Raw genomic sequence first — 22,612 nt, 5'->3', positions numbered from 1 at the left:
CTGCCAAGTTCTTTGTCATTTGTTTGCTGACCTTTTCCCTTCCTGGTGATACAGATGATGCACAAGGATGTTGATAACAATACACTATGGGAAATGTCACTAAAAGTGCAGATGTTGGAAGCCTAAGTGTTGTAATCTAATTATCACAGAGTAGTAGGCTGTACCTGGCAATACATTCTATTAACGTTCATTTAGTTTTATAGATGACTTTTAGAGTAAGTTTACACTATAAAAAATCTGCTTCAGCAGCCTCCCATTGCTTTGAGTGGTAATTTTGCTGCTCAGATCAGATAGTAGAATTTTTGTTACGGAATTTCCATGAACGTGTTCATTCTGTCTGCGGAATCCACAAGAAAAGTCCCATCAATCAATTGAACTATCTATTCTGACACTTATTTCAGCTGCATGTTCAGTGCAAAATAATCACTGATTGAGAGGCAGTTTGAACTGTGTAGATCCACTGAGGAAGTTTGGCGATTTCCTCAGTGTGAATGTACCCTTAGAGTTATGACTTTATGTGTTATCGAAAGGCATCTCCATAGCGTTAGGCAATGTATTAAATCTATATGGTGCTGTTTAAGGGTGCGTTCACACGGAGTAAATCAAGAGGAATTCACACCGAAAAATTTACGCGCGGAAAAAAGAATTTTATTTTCGTGCTAAATTTGCGCGGAATATGCGTGGAATGGCACGCGGAATTGCGTGCAGAAGAAAGTAGTGAAGGGTTTTTCAGCAATTTCCACACGAATGCCGCACAAATTCCGCGCACATTCTGCGTGAAAACGATGTCGGGCGGAATTTATTTTTACCATTGACTTCTATTGATTTCTGCTAGCGGATTCCGCTTGAAGAATGATCATGCTCTTTCTTCAAGCGGAACGGAATTCAGCATCGGAATTCCGCTAGCAGAATTTTCGCAGTGTTTACAGGACTGCGGAAAAAACATTAAGGTCAATTGGCAGAGGAGATGTGAATTAATTTGGAGTGGAGAATTCAAGAGGAATTACTCGAGTAATTCACCCTAATACATATTTTTGTTCCTACCCAATTTGAGTGCAGTTCAGCAAACGTGCAAATTTTACAGATTTCTATAAAGTTTACTTTCTTTTTTCCTGAAACCCAAAGATATTTTTTACTATTTCAGATGTTCTACTTGTTTCTTTTATTCATTTGGCTGTGTTGTTATATGACAAATACCTAAATTTTTACGTAAATATTGGAAAAGTAGTCTTAAAGGGAACCTGTCACATCAGTCCAATCAGCAGGCAGCATATTATAGAGCTATAGAGCAGGAGGAGCTAAGCAAATTGATATATAGTTTTGTAGGAAATGTTCCAGGATAACTTGTCATTTGTTGATGTAACCCTCTGCTTATACTGGGATAATTAGTCATGTGGGTGGTGCTAATAAGTTATGATAGCTCTCTTTATATGTACAATTATACACTGGTAGCTGTCAATCACTGGGTAGGACTGCCCACATGACTACTTATAAATTACTAGTTATATTACCCAAATATCAGTCTGCTTAGCTCTGTTCTATAAGGCCATGTTCACATGTTCCCTATTGTCAATTAAAAAACACTTTTCTTATGTATATATAAGCTTTGTAATAATGTATGTTGTATTGCTATAAATGTGACATATAGGATGTTATTTTAGTATATCTGCAATGTGAGACAGGTTTAAACATAGCTACAACAGAAATGCTAATCTCTAGATCTTGTGGGTGTTGTGGGTATTTTGTGGTTGTATTTATGATAATATATATATATATATATATATATATATATATATACACAAATATATAGGTATAAATAATGTATACTAAATATACAGTTTTTTTTTCTTTTATTTATCAGAGCAAGACCAGTTATTACTGTGGATGCCTCAATAATCCTGCCAAACGCCATTAACATCACTGCACCACAGTGCCATGATGGGACACAAAATGTGAACTGTGTCAATATTACTGTCTGCTTCCGGTTTCGTGGCAAACATGTTCCTGGTGAAATAGGTAAATGAGATTTTTACTCAATGCGGATACAGATAATAACTATAAAAAAGGGCTTATATTGATTAGTATTTTATTTAGTTATGAAAAAGGTGAACATACCTGCCAATGAAGTGAATGAAGAGAGCCATGGACATGAGTAGGCCACCTTTCCATTTTTTCTTTGTCTGAATGGGGCAGCCTTTGGTCACCTCACTAAACAGCTTATGGGGGTGTTCTTCAAATCAGTATGGGTTATATTATAAATGTTATGTTCTGAGTTATAAATATTGTTTTAATGGAGTTGTTCAGCTGTTACAATAGTGTTTTGATGAATATATTTAAGTAGCAAAAGAGACAATACTCACCTACTAAATTACACACCATTGTCAATTCTCCTGTCAATGTTTACATCCTGTAGTGGTAAAGTGCCATAATGGAAATAATAATGGCGCACGAAAGCTGTGTAATCTATTTTCACATATTTAGAAAGCTGTTTTTTTTTTTCCTTTTTAACATACATTCACATGTAAGTTTAGATAAATATGTATATGGCGTGTAATTTCAGTTAGTAACATGTTGTGACAATTCTGAACTGAGTGCTTCTATAGTGTGAAGCTTTCAGTATAATTTAAATACATGTATTGTATTTTGATTTGCTGTTTTATAAGTCCACTCCAGTTATATTGACATCAGCTATGACATTAAAGCCTCAAAAATAACATTGATCCTTAATATCTCATAGCAATGACATCTGTCAAGGAAAATATATAATTAACAGCAAATTAACAGTCAGTTCTTGAAGATGGTGTGTTAGAAGAAAGACAACTGGGCAATTAGAAGGATCTGAGACACTTTGACAAGAGCCAAGTTGTGATGACTAGACAGCTGGGTCAGATCTCACTGAGGGGAGGCATTGAGTGGTGTATCCAGCATGCAGTGGTTAGCACCTAACAAAAATGGTCTTAGGAGAGACCACCCAGGGAAAGGGCAACTGAGTCTTGGGCAGCCATGGCTTTTGTATTAAGAGTAAAGCCCAGCCCATCTGTCCCGATCACATGAAAGGGCTACTGTAGCGCAAATTGCTGTAAGGTTACTAAGGCTCAATCAGATTACTGAAAAAGTTAGTTCTGGCTATGATAGAAAGTTCACAGAAGACCCAGTGCATTTAATTGTATAGCCAGAGACTGTCCAGAGTGCCCAAGCTATCCTCCACCCAGAGCACCTACAATGGACAAGTGAACATCAGAACTGGACCATGGCATAGTAGAAGTAGATGGCCTGGTGTGATAAATCGCCATTTCCTTTACATCATAAGTATGGCCGTGTGCATCTGTGTCATTTCATTAGGAAACATATAGCACCAGGATACAGTATGGGAAGGAAGCCAGTTAGTGGAGGGAGTATATTACTCTGGGGTATGTTCTGCTGGAAAGTCTTGAGTGATGGCATTCATATGGATGTTCCTTTGCCATGTACCACCAAATGTACATTGTTGCAGACCTGTAGACCCCTTTAAGGCAAAGGCATCTCCAGCAGGATAATGAGCCCTGTTACACAGCAAAGTTTTTAGGAGTGGTTTGGGGAACATGACAAAGAGTACACAGTGTTTACTTGGCCTTAAAATTCCCCAGATCTTAATCAAGCTTCTATAAGATGTGCAGGAAAAACAAGTTCATCCATTGAGGCCCTACTGTGTAATTTGAAGGATTTAAAGGGTCTGCTGCTAAATCCCTATATACCACATAACACCTTCAGAGGTCATGTGGAGTCCATGACTCAACCAATCATAGCTGTTTTGTCTTCAAGAGAAGAACTTACACAATATTAGGCATGTGGTTTTAATGGTATGACTGAAATATATAGACCCAAACACATTTATTGTCATTAACATTTTGTTAAATCATCCCCCCACCTTCATTCTGTACCCCATAATGACAAAGTGAAAACCGAATGTTACAAATCTTTACTAACTTATTGAAAAGGAAAACTAAAATATTGCATTGATATAAGTATTTAGACAAACAAAAGAACAATAGTAATCACCGACACAGCCTCTCACACCCAACCACAGGCACGAGTGAATAGGAACTTAGCACAGAGAAAATCCCCAAGTACTGAAATCACCTCCATGGGGCTCAATCCACTTAAGTAAAACAGGTCCAATGTGAAATATGAAAGAATATCAGAAGGCATTCATGGTACAGAAGTAACGTCTTTATTCCAGACCTACAGGTACAGACGCAATTCAAGCCAACAGGCCGTTTCACGCCAATTATGCTTCCTCATGACCTTTAATAGATCATGAGAAAGTGCAACTAGCATAAAATAGCCTGTTGGCCTGGATTATGTCTGTACCTGTCGGGCTGGAATAAAGACGTCACTGCTGTACGTTAGAGCCATCTAAAATTCTTTCACATTTCATATAACCCAGTATTTAGACCCTTTACTCAGTACATTGTTAAAGAACCTTTTGGGAGCGATTAAAGTTTCCATTCTTCTTAGGTATGGGGTCACAAGGTTTGCTCAACTGGATTTGGGGATATTTTGCCATTCTGTTCTGCAGATCCTCTCAAGCTCTGTCAGATTGGATGGAAAAGGTTGGGGGAAGCCATTTCCAGGTTTCTCCAGATATGTTTAATAGGGTTCAGGTCAGGGCTCTGGCTGGAAGGTGAACCTTTGGCCAAATCTGAAGTCCAGAGCATTCTGGATCAGAATATCTCTGTATGACCAAAGATCTCTGTATGTTTCATGGATGATTAAGATTAAGCTAACTTTTAAGTGTCATAGCAAAGGTTTTGAATATTCATGCAAATGTTATTTTTCATAAATTTGCAAAACGTTCTAAAATTCTATTTTTTACATTGTCATTATGGGGTAGAATGCAGAATGATTGGGAATATGTATATATATATATATATATATATATATATATATATATATATATTACTTTAGCATAAGACTGCAACATAAAAAAATTTGAAAAAGTGAAGGTATCTAGAAACTTCCCAAATACATTGTATAGTGCAGATAATAAAAATCTTCAAATAAAATTGTAAAAAATTCAGGGGTGTTGTAGCTGACTTGTTGTATCAATACTATATTTAGGCCCTTGAACACCTTTTCTTGATTTACACAATGCTTCTTAATGAATAATATAAGACTAGTCCTCTGCATATCTGTTCTTATAACTACGGTATACATTTTATTTCTCTGGTTAGATAATTTAATATTCCTTAAAGAACATTTAATACTAAAATAAATTGTGTTATATGTATTATACTCCTTATTTCTTTATATGTAAATGCAGCTTTTTTTGTATATTTATACATATTTAATTTACATTTTTGCCTTTTGTGCAAACTGTAAACTACGCCATTGAATATTTATCTTAGTAAAATAATATTTATATGGTTCTCATATCATTATTCTCCCTTTGCTTACTTTACAGTGTGTGGATTTATTTTACCTGCAGTTTTCTCTATGTTATCCTTTGTCTTTTAGTTATCTAGAGCTGACTGAATGTTTCTGTTTTTGAGTATATTCAGGTTACCAGGAAGGGTCAGTTTTCTATGTAAATATTTTGTCCACGAGTCTGAGTTTATGAACTGTTTATCTTGGAGGCTTACATTACGATAACCTGACTGTGACCTTTAAAAGCATTTTTATTGGTTTCTAACTGTCCAGTTAAAGGGGTATTCCAGGCAAAAACTTTTTTTTATATATCAAATGGCTCCGGAAAGTTAAACAGATTTGTAAATTACTTCTATTAAAAAATCTTAATCCTTCCAATAGTTATTAGCTTCTGAAATTTTCTGTCTAACTGCTCAATGATGATGTCACGTCCCGGGAGCTGTGCATGATGGGAGAATATCCCCATAGGAGCTGGACAGCTCCCGGGACGTGAGTCATCAGAAAGCAGTTAGACAGAAAACAGCAACTCAACTTCAGAAGCTAATAACTATTGGAAGGATTAAGATTTTTTAATAGAAGTAATTTACAAATCTGTTTAACTTTCCGGAGCCAGTTGATATATATAAAAACTTTTTGCCTGGAATACCCCTTTAATGGTTGAGGTGTTGCTAGCTGGAGCTTTAAAATAGTTTGTAAGGCTGAAAAAAAACATAGGTCCAACATAAGTCCACTAAATTCAGCATACGATCCTGCGGTGATCGAGAGAAAGGTAAAAGCCAGGGTTCTTTATGGAAAGGACTCCTTCCGGATCAATGGCCCCCTTCAATAATATAGTGACTATGACTTGCAATATTATTACACTCCTGAAATGGGTTCAGTCCACTTTTGACCTCTTTTTGTGAGTTCTCCATTACAACTTCCCCTGAAATAGACATCCATAGTCTCACTGATCTTACAGTTTAGAATCTTCTTCTATGTTGATATAGAAGCCCTCTTTCTTCTAGACACAAAGGATGTTCATTTGTTATGGATACAGTCCTCGGTATTAATATATAATAAAACAGATCTCTCTATATAATATGTTATATACATAGTTATTAGGTGAATCATCAGCCATCTATTTTTCAAAACTAAAAAAAACCTATTTCTGATAATCACCAGCTGTTTTTACAAGTAAACAAACACACACTCCGACATGTTTTGCTGCATTCACTGTATTGACAGTCATATTGACAATCTGGCAATGGCCACTGGCAGTGTGTCTCATACAGAACATGCTGGGGAAGGAACGATGGTAGTATTTGAGTGATTGAGTGGACATTTCATTTGTGTCGAGATGTCACCAGGAAATGGAATAGGCAAGCGAGGTTCCCTTGTATTTTTAAGGCAAACCTTAAAACTTTTTAAAAAATTTATTTTGCCATAGACCCCATTTAAATTTAGAAAAAATTTAATTTCCTTAGAGCATAGGGGTAAGTGCCAACTGGACCAGGTTTTTTGCCAATCGTGAGCTTTTTTTTAATGGTGCTGCAGTTCTTCCCGGGTTAGACAGGTGATATTTAAAGAGGTACTCCACTACTTTAAAATATTATTTTTTTTTTTTACCTTATACTGTATATGAGAAATATGTTTAAATATTTGTGCAAGGAATGGTCATGTCTTCATGTGGATGCAAATCATTTTTTTAAACTTATCACTAGTCACCATTTTTTGCACAAATCGTTTTACAAGAAGACTTGTAAAACAAGTTGTCCTGCTTCTGGATTAGACATTCTTAGCAAATGCAGTTTTTTTCTTTTGAGGCGACAAACGCCTACATGTACAGATTTAGTTTTATGGGCAAAGATTTAGAAATTCTGACAGTTGACCTTATCTTACAGAGTTGATGTACAATTTAACTGCGGATGTTGTGAAAAGAGAAAGTGGTCAGCAGCCCAGGGTGTTCTTGGTCTCATCTGGAGAAACTGTTGCGCACATCAGTGACAAACTCCAGCTCAGCCACATGAGAGAGATGTGTGACCAGTATCTTGCACATGTAAAGGTATGTTTTTGTTATATTGACTAGTATAACATTTTGTGATTGAGCTGTCATCTTCCATTCCATATTAAATCTATACTAGGCTAGTTGTATTGTGTACTGTTATGGCTGTTAAAATCAGTAAGAATGTGCTGTACAGTTGATATACATATAGGCCTGCTGATCTACAGGTTTATATGCATATCAGTAGAATATTCAATATAAATGTATATATTATTATTGAAAGGCAGGACAGATCCCTGAACAAAGGAGTTGGCTGACCAATGTGAAAATTTGCTGTCAGTTTATAACTTTCAGGCTATTTTTTATGGCTAGGTATGGAATTCCATATTGCTTGGATGTTGAAAAGCCAGACTGTCTCATGGAGTGATCTGCTCCTAGTTTTGACAGATCTTTGTTATGCCGGTATTATTGCTTTTTTTTTAAAACCTTTTTTAAGTTTCTAGATTTTTTTATTATATAGATATTTTTAAGTATTGAGATTATTATTTATTTATCTGTTTTACTTAATATGTTTTTATATTGCCATAGAAATTGCTTTAATTCTGTTAGCACATGATGCAGTGCAGAGTGAGCGCACATGGGGCTAAGGAGGGATGGCTTAGGCTTGTGGTCCTCAACCCGGTCACAGTTGGTGGTTTGCAGGCCACTTTGGCTTAAGGTGTTCCACAGAGGTTTCTCATGCTGTTACGCCGAGCGCTCCGGGTCCCCGCTCCTCCCCGGAGCGCTCGCTACACTCCTCTCACTGCAGCGCTCCGGGCCCGGGGCGCTGCGATACCGCCTCTGGCCGGGATGCGATTCGCGATGCGGGTAGCGCCCGCTCGCGATGCGCACCCCGGCTCCCGTACCTGACTCGCTCTCCGTCAGTTCTGTCCCGGCGCGCGCGGCCCCGCTCCCTAGGGCGCGCGCGCGCCGGGTCTCTGCGATTTAAAGGGCCACTGCGCCGCTGATTGGCGCAGTGGTTCCAATTAGTGTTTACACCTGTGCACTTCCCTATATCACCTCACTTCCCCTTCACTCCCTCGCCGGATCTTGTTGCCTTAGTGCCAGTGAAAGCGTTCCTTGTGTGTTCCTTGCCTGTGTTTCCAGACCTTCTGCCGTTGCCCCTGACTACGATCCTTGCTGCCTGCCCCGACCTTCTGCTACGTCCGACCTTGCTTTTGCCTACTCCCTTGTACCGCGCCTATCTTCAGCAGCCAGAGAGGTGAGCCGTTGCTAGTGGATACGACCTGGTCACTACCGCCGCAGCAAGACCATCCCGCTTTGCGGCGGGCTCTGGTGAAAACCAGTAGTGGCTTAGAACCGGTCCACTAGCACGGTCCACGCCAATCCCTCTCTGGCACAGAGGATCCACTACCTGCCAGCCGGCATCGTGACAGTAGATCCGGCCATGGATCCCGCTGAAGTTCCTCTGCCAGTTGTCGCTGACCTCACCACGGTGGTCGCCCAGCAGTCACAACAGATTGCGCAACAAGGCCAACAGCTGTCTCAACTGACTGTTATGCTACAACAGTTACTGCCACAGCTCCAGCAACCATCTCCTCCGCCAGCTCCTGTACCTCCTCCGCAGCGAGTGGCCGCTTCTGGACTACGACTATCCTTGCCGGATAAATTTGATGGGGACTCTAAGCTTTGCCGTGGCTTCCTTTCCCAATGTTCATTACACTTGGAGATGATGTCGGACCAGTTCCCCACTGAAAGGTCTAAGGTGGCTTTCGTAGTCAGCCTGCTGTCTGGAAAAGCCCTGGCTTGGGCCACACCGCTCTGGGACCGCAATGACCCCGTCACTGCCTCTGTACACTCCTTCTTCTCGGAAATTCGAAGTGTCTTTGAGGAACCTGCCCGAGCCTCTTCTGCTGAGACTGCCCTGTTGAACCTGGTCCAGGGTAATTCTTCCGTTGGCGAGTATGCCGTACAATTCCGTACTCTTGCTTCTGAATTATCCTGGAACAATGAGGCCCTCTGCGCGACCTTTAAAAAAGGCCTATCCAGCAACATTAAAGATGTTCTGGCCGCACGAGAAATGCCTGCTAATCTTCATGAACTTATTCACCTAGCCACTCGCATTGACATGCGTTTTTCCGAAAGGCGTCAGGAGCTCCGCCAAGATATGGACTCTGTTCGCACGAGGCGTTTCTTCTCCTCGGCTCCTCTCTCCTCTGGTTCCCTGCAATCTGTTCCTGTGCCTCCCGCCGTGGAGGCTATGCAGGTCGACCGGTCTCGCCTGACATCTCAAGAGAGGACACGACGCCGCATGGAGAACCTCTGCCTGTACTGTGCTAGTACCGAACACTTCCTGAGGGATTGTCCTATCCGCCCTCCCCGCCTGGAAAGACGTACCCTGACTCCGCACAAAGGTGAGACAATCCTTGATGTCCACTCTGCTTCTCCACGTCTTACTGTGCCTGTGCGGATGTCTGCCTCTGCCTTCTCCTTCTCTTCTGTGGCCTTCTTGGACTCTGGATCTGCAGGAAATTTTATTTTGGCCTCTCTCGTCAACAGGTTCAACATCCCAGTGACCAGTCTCACCAGACCCCTTTACATCAATTGTATAAACAATGAAAGATTGGACTGTTCCATACGTTTCCGCACGGAGCCCCTTCTAATGAGCATCGGATCTCATCACGAGAGGATTGAACTTTTGGTCCTCCCCAATTGCACCTCGGAAATTCTCCTTGGACTTCCCTGGCTTCAACTTCATTCCCCAACCCTGGATTGGTCCACTGGGGAGATCAAGAGTTGGGGGCCCTCTTGTTCCAAGGACTGTCTAAAACCGGTTCCCAGTAACCCTTGCCGTAACTCTGTGCTTCCTCCAGTAACCGGTCTCCCTAAGGCCTATATGGACTTCGCGGATGTTTTCTGCAAAAAACAAGCGGAGACTCTACCTCCTCACAGGCCTTATGATTGTCCTATCGACCTCCTCCCGGGCACTACTCCACCCCGGGGCAGAATTTATCCTCTCTCTGCCCCAGAGACTCTTGCCATGTCTGAATACGTCCAGGAGAATCTAAAAAGGGGCTTTATCCGTAAATCCTCCTCTCCTGCCGGAGCCGGATTTTTCTTTGTGTCCAAAAAAGATGGCTCTCTACGCCCTTGCATTGACTACCGCGGACTTAATAAAATCACGGTTAAGAACCGCTACCCCTTACCCCTCATCTCTGAACTCTTTGATCGCCTCCAAGGTGCCCACATCTTTACTAAATTGGACTTAAGAGGCGCCTATAACCTCATCCGCATCAGAGAGGGGGATGAGTGGAAAACAGCATTTAACACCAGAGATGGACACTTTGAGTATCTGGTCATGCCCTTTGGCCTGTGCAACGCCCCTGCTGTCTTCCAAGACTTTGTTAATGAAATTTTTCGTGATCTGTTATACTCCTGTGTTGTTGTATATCTTGATGATATCCTAATTTTTTCGGCCAATCTAGAAGAACACCGCCAGCATGTCCGTATGGTTCTTCAGAGACTTCGTGACAATCAACTCTATGCTAAAATTGAGAAATGTCTGTTTGAATGCCAATCTCTTCCTTTTCTAGGATACTTGGTCTCTGGCCAGGGACTACAAATGGATCCAGATAAACTCTCTGCCGTCTTAGATTGGCCACGCCCCTCCGGACTCCGTGCCATCCAACGTTTTTTGGGGTTCGCCAATTATTACAGGCAATTTATTCCACATTTTTCTACCATTGTGGCTCCTATTGTGGCTTTAACCAAAAAAAATGCCGATCCCAAGTCTTGGCCTCCTCAAGCGGAAGACGCCTTTAAACGACTCAAGTCTGCCTTCTCTTCGGCTCCCGTGCTCTCCAGACCTGACCCATCTAAACCCTTCCTATTGGAGGTTGATGCCTCCTCAGTGGGAGCTGGAGCTGTCCTTCTACAAAAAAACTCTTCCGGGCATGCTGTTACTTGTGGTTTTTTTTCTAGGACCTTCTCTCCGGCGGAGAGGAACTACTCCATCGGGGATCGAGAGCTTCTAGCCATTAAATTAGCACTTGAGGAATGGAGGCATCTGCTGGAGGGATCAAGATTTCCAGTTATTATTTACACCGATCACAAGAACCTCTCATACCTCGAGTCTGCCCAACGGCTGAATCCTCGTCAGGCCAGGTGGTCTCTGTTCTTTGCCCGATTTAATTTTGAAATTCACTTTCGGCCTGCTGATAAGAACATTAGGGCCGATGCTCTCTCTCGTTCCTCAGATGCTTCTGAAATTGAACTCTCTCCTCAACACATCATTCCTCCTGACTGCCTGATTTCCACTTCTCCAGCCTCCATCAGGCAAACTCCACCAGGAAAGACCTTTGTTTCTCCACGCCAACGCCTCGGAATCCTCAAATGGGGTCACTCCTCCCATCTCGCAGGTCATGCGGGCATCAAGAAATCTGTGCAACTCATCTCTCGCTTCTATTGGTGGCCGACTCTAGAGACTGATGTGGTGGACTTTGTGCGAGCCTGCACTATCTGTGCCCGGGATAAGACTCCTCGCCAGAAGCCCGCTGGTTTTCTTCTTCCTCTGCCTGTTCCCGAACAACCTTGGTCTCTGATTGGTATGGATTTTATTACTGACTTACCCCCATCCCATGGCAACACTGTTATTTGGGTGGTCGTTGATCGATTCTCCAAAATGGCACATTTCATCCCTCTTCCTGGTCTTCCTTCAGCGCCTCAGTTGGCTAAACAATTTTTTGTACACATTTTTCGTCTTCACGGGTTGCCTACGCAGATCGTCTCGGATAGAGGCGTCCAATTTGTGTCTAAATTCTGGAGGGCTCTCTGTAAACAACTCAAGATTAAATTAAATTTTTCTTCTGCATACCATCCTCAATCCAATGGACAAGTAGAAAGAATTAACCAGATCTTGGGTGACTATTTACGACATTTTGTTTCCTCCCGCCAGGATGACTGGGCAGATCTTCTACCTTGGGCCGAATTCTCGTATAATTTCAGAATCTCTGAATCTTCCTCCAAATCCCCGTTTTTCGTGGTGTACGGCCGTCACCCTCTTCCCCCCCTCCCTACCCCCTTGCCCTCTGGTCTGCCCGCTGTGGATGAAATTTCTCGTGATCTCTCCATCATATGGAGAGAGACCCAAAATTCTCTCTTACAGGCTTCTTCACGCATGAAGAGATTCGCGGATAAGAAAAGAAGAGCTCCTCCCATTTTTTCCCCTGGAGACAAGGTATGGCTCTCCGCCAAATATGTCCGCTTCCGTGTCCCTAGCTATAAGTTGGGACCACGCTATCTTGGTCCTTTCAAGATTTTGCGCCAGATTAATCCTGTCTCTTACAAACTTCTTCTTCCTCCTTCTCTTCGTATTCCTAATGCCTTTCATGTTTCTCTTCTTAAACCACTTATCATTAACCGTTTCTCTCCCAAATCTGTTCCCCCCACTCCTGTCTCCGGCTCCTCGGACATCTTCTCCGTCAAGGAAATTTTGGCATCTAAAAAGGTCAGAGGGAAAACCTTCTTTTTAGTGGATTGGGAGGGTTGTGGTCCTGAAGAGAGGTCCTGGGAACCTGAGGACAATATCCTGGACAAAAGTCTGGTCCTCAGGTTCTCAGGCTCCAAGAAGAGGGGGAGACCCAAGGGGGGGGGTACTGTTACGCCGAGCGCTCCGGGTCCCCGCTCCTCCCCGGAGCGCTCGCTACACTCCTCTCACTGCAGCGCTCCGGGCCCGGGGCGCTGCGATACCGCCTCTGGCCGGGATGCGATTCGCGATGCGGGTAGCGCCCGCTCGCGATGCGCACCCCGGCTCCCGTACCTGACTCGCTCTCCGTCAGTTCTGTCCCGGCGCGCGCGGCCCCGCTCCCTAGGGCGCGCGCGCGCCGGGTCTCTGCGATTTAAAGGGCCACTGCGCCGCTGATTGGCGCAGTGGTTCCAATTAGTGTTTACACCTGTGCACTTCCCTATATCACCTCACTTCCCCTTCACTCCCTCGCCGGATCTTGTTGCCTTAGTGCCAGTGAAAGCGTTCCTTGTGTGTTCCTTGCCTGTGTTTCCAGACCTTCTGCCGTTGCCCCTGACTACGATCCTTGCTGCCTGCCCCGACCTTCTGCTACGTCCGACCTTGCTTTTGCCTACTCCCTTGTACCGCGCCTATCTTCAGCAGCCAGAGAGGTGAGCCGTTGCTAGTGGATACGACCTGGTCACTACCGCCGCAGCAAGACCATCCCGCTTTGCGGCGGGCTCTGGTGAAAACCAGTAGTGGCTTAGAACCGGTCCACTAGCACGGTCCACGCCAATCCCTCTCTGGCACAGAGGATCCACTACCTGCCAGCCGGCATCGTGACACATGCTTTACATACTGGCATGACAAGGGGTTTCTCTAAGCATGGTGGTTACACATTTCATTGGATTGTGAAAATATGGCTGCCTGATGGTTCATTGGCAAACTTCAGACAGGCCTGTACATGTGTTTTGTTTGAGCAGGAGGACCTTTTGGGCGCTGCACGATTTCAGTCCTTCACAGTGTAGTGTGTTACCAATTGTTTTCTTGGTTATTATGGTCCCAGCTGCCTTGAGATCATTCACAGGATCATCCCTTGTTATTCTGGACTGATTCCTTACCATTTTCATGATTATTTAAACTCCACAAAGTGAAATCTTGCATAGAGCCCCCGACTGAGGGAGATTGACAGTTATTTAGTGTTTCTTTAATTTGCTGTAAACTTATCAAGCTGCTTGGCGATGGTCTTGTAGCCCATTCCAGCCCTCTATAGGTCTACAATCTTGTCCCTGACATCCTTCTACAGCTCTTTGGCCACGGTAAAGAATTTAAAATCTTTTTGATTGCTTCTGTGGACAGGTATCTTTTATACAGGTAAACAGCTAAGATTAGGAGCACTCCTTTTAAGAGAGTGCTCCTAATCAAAGCCGTGTAACTGTATAAAAGACACCTGGAATCCAGAAATCTTGCTGATTCATAGGAGTTCAAATGCTTACAACTTGTTTCAATTCATGACTGGAGTTTTTGTTGTTATTCTATCTCTTATTGTTCAAATAAACCTTCCAATGATATTATATACGGAATTATAGAATGTACAAAATCAGCAGGGGATCAAAAAAAAATGTCTTCACTTTATATTCAGTGCCTGGATTCTTGGTGCCTTTTTTAATTAAGTCTTTGTTTTAGTTTTTTGACTTAGCGAGAATTGGATTATAAAAAGCAGGAAAAGTATAAAGGGTAGAATTGTACTTGTCCACTTTATTTAAATCCAATTCTTGCTTCTGGCTACAGAAAAGGCATCATAGTAAGCAGGTACAGAGTGACGTGTTATGTTGTATTGAGCTGCTCAAGTTAATATGATATCAGATATTACGTTTTCTCTAAATCAGTTGAAAATATTGTCTGAACAATAGTTTACATTCTTGTGTGTATGACTTTGTGTAGAGCACATCTAATAATTTGTTAGTTTGCACATATGTATACTTGACATTTTCCTACATTGCCACTATTCATTGTTACCTTGCATGTTTTGAGGGAGATCATTTTCACACTCCAATGTACAACTCACCGGCCAAGAGCTGTCTGCTTTTTATCCAATGCATATAGCCAGCATTAGTGTTTTCCACTGAATTTTTTCAGGATTGTCTCAGTGGTAGTAATGGGAATGTAAAGTAAACAAAATGTAATTTTTTTTCTTGCAGGCCATTTATGCAAAAAAAATTCCTGCCAGGTGCAACAAAAAATTAAGCTACCGTATATACTTGAGTATAAGCCGAGTTTTTCAGCACGATTTTTCGGCTTATACTCGAGTGAACTCTCAGCCTGTCAATCCCTTCATCAGTGGTCTTCAACCTGCGGACCTCCAGATGTTGCAAAACTACAACTCCCAGCAAGCCCGGTTTTGAAACCTCTGGAGGTCGGCAGGTTGAAGACCACTGCGGCCTTCGTCATCACCCCCCTCCTCCCCCCCTTCATCATCACCCCCTGTCAATTTAGTTGCCATCGGCTGTCCGGGCATGCTGGGTGTTGTAGTTTTGAAACCTCTGGAGGTCCGCAGGTTGAAGACCACTGCTGTCTTCATCATCATCCAGCCCCCCCCCCCCTTTTGTTTTGTACTCACCTCCACTCGGCGGGAAGTTAGGGTGAGCTGGTCCGGGCCATCTATGCTGCAGGGACTGTCCGGTGGGGATGGTTAGTTGTTGCGGGCTGTCCATTTTCACTGGGGGGGCCTCTTCTCCGCGCTTCGGCCCCAGCCCTGGAGTAGTGACGTTGCCTTGACGACGACGCACAGGGACGTTCATGCGCAACGTCCCTGTGCGTTGTCGTCAAGGCAACATCACTAGTCCGGGCCTGAAGCGTGGATCAACTGGTGCTAGAAAGTTAAACAGATTTGTAAATTACTTCTATTAAAAAATCTTAATCCTTCCAGTACTTATTAGTGGCTGAATACTACAGAGGAAATTATTTTCTTTTTAGAACACAGTGCTCTCTGCTGACATCACAAGCACAGTGCTCTCTGCTGACATCACCAGCACAAGACTCTCTGCTGACATCTCTGTCCATTTTAGGAACTCTCCAGAGCAGCATATGTTTGCTATGGGGATTTTATCCTACTCTGGACAATTCTTATAATGGACAGAGATGTCAGCAGAGAGCACTGTGTTCCAAAAAGAAAATAATTTCCTCTGTAGTATTCAGCAGCTAATAAGCACTGGAAGGATCCAAAATTTCTAATAGAAGTAATTTACAAATCTGTTTAACTTTCAGGCACCAGTTGATTTAAAAAAAAATGTTAAAGAGTACCCCTTTAAAGGTTATAATAATCTTTCTAAAGAAACTGTGAGTAAAAGTGGACCTAATGTAACTAGTATGCCTTGCTTCTTATAAAATATTATGTGGGATAGACTTATGAAGTGTCAATAAACATCATCAAAGAGAGTTGCAGAGATGTATCGGTCTTCTTAAATAAAAAAAACAAAACAAATTAATATTAAAAAAGCACTCAAAGATTTTTTCCATCCTGTTGGTAATGTAGGCATGGGAAAGAGTAGCACAGTTACTTTTCTTATTTTCCAAACCACACAGTGGACTGGAAGCTGCTTTCTCTGTGCACTACCAAAAAGGCAGAAAATGTAAAAAAAAGAGTGCTTTTTTAAACAAAGCATTTGCATATGCAACCTCCTATCCTTTGGGATCCCTAATTTTTTCTTAAATGATTGTGCGTGAGAACAGCCCCCTCTACGTCTAGTTTGCTTTAAAGGGGAAGGTACTCCCCTGGGAATTTTTTTTTTTTTAATCAACTGGCGCCAGAAAGTTAAATAGATTTGTTAATTACTTCTATTTAAAAATCTTAATCCGTCCAGTACTTATCAGCTGGTGTATGCTTCACAGGAAGTTCTTTTCTTTTTTGAAGTTCTTTTCTTTTTGACGTTCCTTTCTGTCTGACCACAGTGCTCTCTGCTGACACCTCTGTCCATTTTTGGAACTGTCTGGAGAAGCATAGGTTTGCTATGGGGATTTGCCTCTGCTCTGGACAGTTCCTAAAATAGACAGAGGTGTCAGCAGAGAGCACTGTGGTCAGACAGAAAGGAAATTCAAAAAGAAAAGAACTTTCTTTGGAACATACAGCAGCTGATAAAAACTGGAATGGTTAAGATTTTTAAAGAAGAAGTAATTAGGAAATCTGTTTAAGCTTTCCATTTTACTTGAATTATCTGAGGCTGAGACTTGAATTATACTATGGTAGTCAAAAACTACCATAGTAGTCTATGACATTCAGTACAATAAATACTGCTTTATTTAGAAGATGAGGAAACAGTGCAAGAACATAGGGGGAGATTTATCAAAACCTGTGCAAAGGAAAAGTTGCCAAGTTGCCCATAGCAACCAACCAGATTGTTTTGCAGAGGCCTTGTTAAAAAAGAAAGAAGCAATCTTATTGGTTGCTATGGGCAACTAGGCAACTTTTCCTCTACACAGTTTTTGATAGATCTCCCCCATAGTCTTGAGTTCAAAGTGAAGCTTATAAAATGTTGTTAGATTATTGGCCATATGATTTAAGTAGCCATTTCTTCCTTGTTAATGTATAGAAGATAATATGACATTTATTTATACTACCTCAAAGAGTACCTGTCACCAAACTAAACTTTTAATATTTTGTTTCTTATGTAATTATAAGACATTTTGCTATTTACTTGCCGTAAAAATTCTCAACCGTTATATGTTTTTAATGTGATTGAAAAAATGCCACTAGGAGTCTCTGTTCTGTTCACTGCGCAAATTAGGCTACTTTCACACTATGTGAAAGGCCCCGATACAAACGGAGATAAGGGCTCTTTTTTCCCCCCCCTTTTATGTCCGTTATTGTAACGGAGTCTAACGGGAGGCATAACGGGCACAGAGGATTCCATTCACTTGAATGGGATTCTCTGGCGGACGTTTTTCCACTGGAAGATAGCGGGAGAAAGAGACGGCGCAAGCACAGATTTTTCTCCTGCTGTCTTCCCGCTATCTCCTAACGGCCTTCACACTGCCGAGCAGAAACGGCAGTGTGAAAGTAGCCTTAAACAGTTAGTTTGGTCTCCTCCCAGCCTGGCAGGAGACCAAACTCAGTAAGTGCATGTGGGACATGGTGAGGCACAGCTCTCACAGGCTTCAGTGTGTTGCATCTGCTGTTAAACGCCCACTTTCTCCTGCAGGGAGCTCACACAATGTGATCAAGGGGAAAGGTATGATGCAGAGCTTTTTAAAGATCAGAATTTTTTATTTTTTAGTGCATTTTTTTAGTGCAGGAGGGGTGTTAGAAGTAGTAGAAGTAGGGGTGTAGCCTTAATACCGCCCGTGGGATACTATTAAGGTGGTGTTACGGGGGATTCTTTATAGGGAAATACAAAGGAAAAAAAGGGAATTTAAAAAGATGGAACAGGACCTGAAGGAGAAGGTTAAATTTGCAGAAGGGAGATATGAAGAAACGTGCTCGGGAGAAAATTTTAAGGTGTTAGAATTAGTACAAGATAAATTGGCAGAATATTATTTAGGAAAAGCCCAACATATGGTCTTTTTCTTAGGACAGAAAGACTTTGTGGAAGGGGCCCGCCCAGGGAAATTATTGGCAAACTTGGTTAGAGCTCAGAGGGAAAGTAAAGAAATCCTAGCCCTACGGGACAGTAATGGAGTTATGCAGACATCACGGGAGGAGTTACAAAAGATAGAGCAATTATATTATCAACAGCTATATAGTACAGAGGGATTGTCAGAGGAGGGGGAGATAGATGAATATCTTAAAGAAATTGAATTACCAAAGATTAAGAAGGAAGACCTGGAAAGCCTTAATAAAGAAATTACAGTACAGGAGTTAGGAGAGGCACTGAAGTGTTGTTCAGGTACATCAGCCCCAGGGATGGATGGCTTCCCTTATGCAATCTATAGAGAGTATGGGGAAGTTTTATTGCCTATCCTTTGTTTTGTACTGAAGGAAGCTTGGAGGGTTAGGGAACTGCCTCCCTCCATGCTTGAAACTAAAATAGTGTTAATTCCCAAAAAAGGGAAGGATAATACAAATATTGAATCTTACCACCCTATCTCCTTGATAAATTCAGACGCCAAGATTTTGGCGAAACGCCTGGCCAGGAGATTATCCCCGTTCTTGTCTGGCATAATAGGAGCTGAGCAAACCGGGTTTGTCCCGGGACGCTTAATTCACAATAACTTGTTGAGAGCAATGGTAAATATTGATCTGGGTTCGGGTCCCTTCCGCTCCACCCTGTCACTTGACGCAATGAAAGCGTTTGACAGGGTGGAGTGGAGGTTCCTTTGGAGAGTTCTTAAAAAGTTTGGGATTGAGGGGGAGTTTGTAGAGTGGATCAAATTACTATATAAGAATCCTAGGGCCAGGGTAGCAGTTAATGGATCTCTATCACCACAACTGTCGATTGGAAGAGGTACAAGACAAGGCTGTCCGCTTTCTCCAATGTTATTTGTGTTATTTTTGGAACCTCTGGCATGGAAGTTTAAGAAAGCGGGAGGTATCAGGGGGTTCGGGATTAAAGGAGTAGAAGAAAAATTGCTTATGCATGCAGACGATATCCTTTGTTCCTAGATAATGCATTTGAGGGGGTCCCAGAAGCAATTAAAATTGTGGAGGAATTTGGGAAGCTCTCTGGTCTTAAAATTAATTGGAGTAAATTGTCTTTAATGCCACTGGTTCCGGGTAGCGTTAAGGGAGACATGGGGGTGAGGATTTTGTCAGAAGGGGAGAATTTGAATTATTTGGGAATTACACTGTCACCCTCAGTAGGTTCCTTTATACAGTGTAATCTAACTAAGCTGATGAGTAAGTTAAGAAAAAAAGTTGATGCTTGGGTAAAACTTCCTCTCTCGATGGCAGATAGGATGGGTCTTATTAAAATGGTGGAAGTGGTTCTTCCGTAGGTGCTATATGTCTTGGAAGCATCCCCATGTTGGATCCCGGGGAAATGGTTTCGAGGATTGGAGGCTTTGATGGGTAATTTGATTTGGGGGAGAGGTAGGGTACAAATGAAATATGTAAGGTGGGCACAGGTGGAAGGAGAAGGTGGAATGGGATTGCCGGATTTCATGTTGTACTTGGCTAGGAAGCTTCAGAATATAAAACAAGGGTGGAGGGAAGCAACTTGGGCAGAATTATTTAAGGAATATAGAGGTCAATATGAGACTTTTTTTGAATTTGTGGAAGGGGGGCTTCCAGTGAAGAAAGAAGTGGCCCATATCTTATTAATAGGTTTATTTAGGAAAACTTGGCAAGTAGTTAAGAAGAGATGTAATATTGTAGGTAGTATAGGGAATACTATGATTTGGGATAATATAGAACAGGAACAATTTAAGAAAAGGTTGGGGTGTGACTTTTGGAAAGACAAGGGTATTAAATATGTAGCACAGATTTTTTTAAACGGAGAGATTAAAAAATGTTATACACTACAGAGTGAGTATGGTCTAAAAAATGAACACAAGTTTTGGTATATACAGTTGTGGGAAGCATATAGATGCACTAAAAAGAAAGGGAAATTTAAGATATTTACACACGAGGTGATAGATTATATGAATTTTGAGGGGGGTAAGAGGTTAAATTTTGTATATAGATTAATCTTGAAAACTGTGCCAGTTAAGTTTCAAGAAAATAAAAAGAGGAGATGGGAGACCGTCCTTGGTCCAATTACAAAGGAAGCATGGGATGACATTCTCAGGAATGTTAAAAAATGCTCAATTAACAAAAGGCACCAGATTATGCAATTAAGAATAATTCACCATTTTTATTACTCACCGGTACAATCAAAAAAGATAGGATTTTGGGAGAAGTCAGACTGCCCTAAGTGTGGTACATTAGGTACAGATTTGATTAATTTATTGTGGACATGCCCAATTGTGAGGCAATTCTGGGCGAAGATATTTCAGACCATTGGGAATAAAATTAATCTTAAGAAAGAATGGCTGGGCACAGAGGTTATTTTAGGTAATCTGTGTAATGTTGGGAAACATCGTGACTTAGTAAATCGTATTCTTATGTTGGCTAAGGTGGTTATCGTGAGAGGACTTTTTGAGAATACGGGTCCAAATATAATAGAATGGAACAGGTTAGTCCTTAAGGTTAAGAAATATGAGGAATCGTGTGCTGGTAACTCCAGGAGAGGTTTAATCAGGTATAAGGCAATATGGGAAGAGTGGGATGAGTAAGAAGACTGGAGATCTCCCATACTTCTTATTAGTTAAAAAAAAAAAATTCCAATTCATTTATTTATTTATTTATTTTTATTTTTTGCCTTCTGACAGGGATAGTAGGGAGGGTGGGAGGGAAGGGTTTCTATGAATAAATTATGTGTTATGTGTCATACTATACTTTTTATGATATTTTGTATGTGGAAGTTGTAATAAAAAAAAAAAAGAAGTAGGGGTGTAGAAGTAGGGAATATAATCTGAGTTAGTTTAGAAACTATGGTTTGATGACAGGTACTTTTTAAAACACATTCTTTGAGCGTAACTTATGCGTGTTAACAGGTTTGTGTGACTAATGCACCCCACTGACTTTTGACCAGTTGAGGAAGATTATTTATTCTTATTACAGTTATATGGGTATCTCACAATTTTATAGAAACGTTTTATTAAAAGTAAAAGTAAAGAATGATTTTATGGCATAGGATCCCACTGCCCTGCATATTACCTCTTGTGTATCTACATGATAGCAAGACAAACATTAATGTTCTGATGATATTTCTAGGGATTATTAAGAAATCCTATCTAATTGAAGCCGTCAGACAGACAGCAGCACTTTGAGGTCTTATAGTTTCTGCACATTATTGATTAGGATATGAGGTAAGGCTGAGGATAGAACCACTTGCTGGAGCCTAATTCAATGCAGTCAGGATGGGATGAGCAAGAGACTCATTTAATCAAGTCCAGTGTGTACAGTATGAAGTCAAGCAATATGTCAGACAGATCAATCCTGCTTGAACGGCTGCAGCAATAGATATGATTAAGTTTTCTTTTCATCATGGTCGCAGCATTTCCTGTATTATAAACAGAAGCGAATTGAAAGAAGTAATGGACTGCTGACAACTCCAGACTTGCCAAGGCTACATTAAAATAAAATATATTGAATGATTGTGAAAACACCATTGTAATAAAAAGTAGATTTACATCAGAAGGAAACCTCTTCTAAAGATGTTGAACAAGAAACCTGCAAACAGTCTTCTGAAGACAAACAGACTAAGGACATGGATTACTGGAACCATGCCCTGTGGTCCAATGAGACCAAGAAAAACTTATTTGGATCAGATAATGTCAAGCACGTGTGGCAACAAGTGTGTCTTGCCTACAGTCAGACATGGTGGTGGAGTGTCATGGTCTGGGCTGCATGAATGCTGCTGGCACTAGGGAACTACAGCTCATTGAGGGAACCATGAATGCCGGGATGTACTGTGATATACTGAAGCAGAGCATGATCACCTCCCCTCAAAGACTGGGCTGCAGGGCAATATTCCAATATGATAACATCTCCAAACACATCTCCATGACGACCACTACTTTGCTAAAGAAGCTGAAGGCATAGGTAATGGACTGGCCGGAGCACATGTCCTGTCCTAAACCCTACTGAGGACTCCAGTGGCATCCTGTGAAGCTCTGGTGAACTGAGACGACCAAGAGGCTTAAAGGTGTTATCAGGCAGGAGGGGAGTTCGGAAAAATCCTGAG

General features: G+C 41.7%; 1 protein-coding gene across 2 annotated transcripts in view; it reads left to right on the top strand.

Annotated features, from left to right (window-relative positions):
* Positions 1 to 22,612, top strand: part of ITGA9 (integrin subunit alpha 9) — a 519,026-nt gene that overhangs the window by 178,620 nt on the left and 317,794 nt on the right. For both annotated transcript variants that reach the window (XM_056520347.1, XM_056520346.1), the window contains exons 14-15: positions 1,862 to 2,016; positions 7,287 to 7,447. In XM_056520347.1, the coding sequence (XP_056376322.1) occupies positions 1,862 to 2,016; positions 7,287 to 7,447 (316 nt within the window). The remainder of the gene's footprint in view (positions 1 to 1,861; positions 2,017 to 7,286; positions 7,448 to 22,612) is intronic.

This window comes from Hyla sarda, chromosome 5, assembly GCF_029499605.1.
Source record: "Hyla sarda isolate aHylSar1 chromosome 5, aHylSar1.hap1, whole genome shotgun sequence".
Lineage (NCBI taxonomy): Eukaryota > Metazoa > Chordata > Amphibia > Anura > Hylidae > Hyla > Hyla sarda.
Note: the sequence above shows the minus strand (reverse complement) of the source record. Positions and strands in the feature narration are given on the sequence as shown.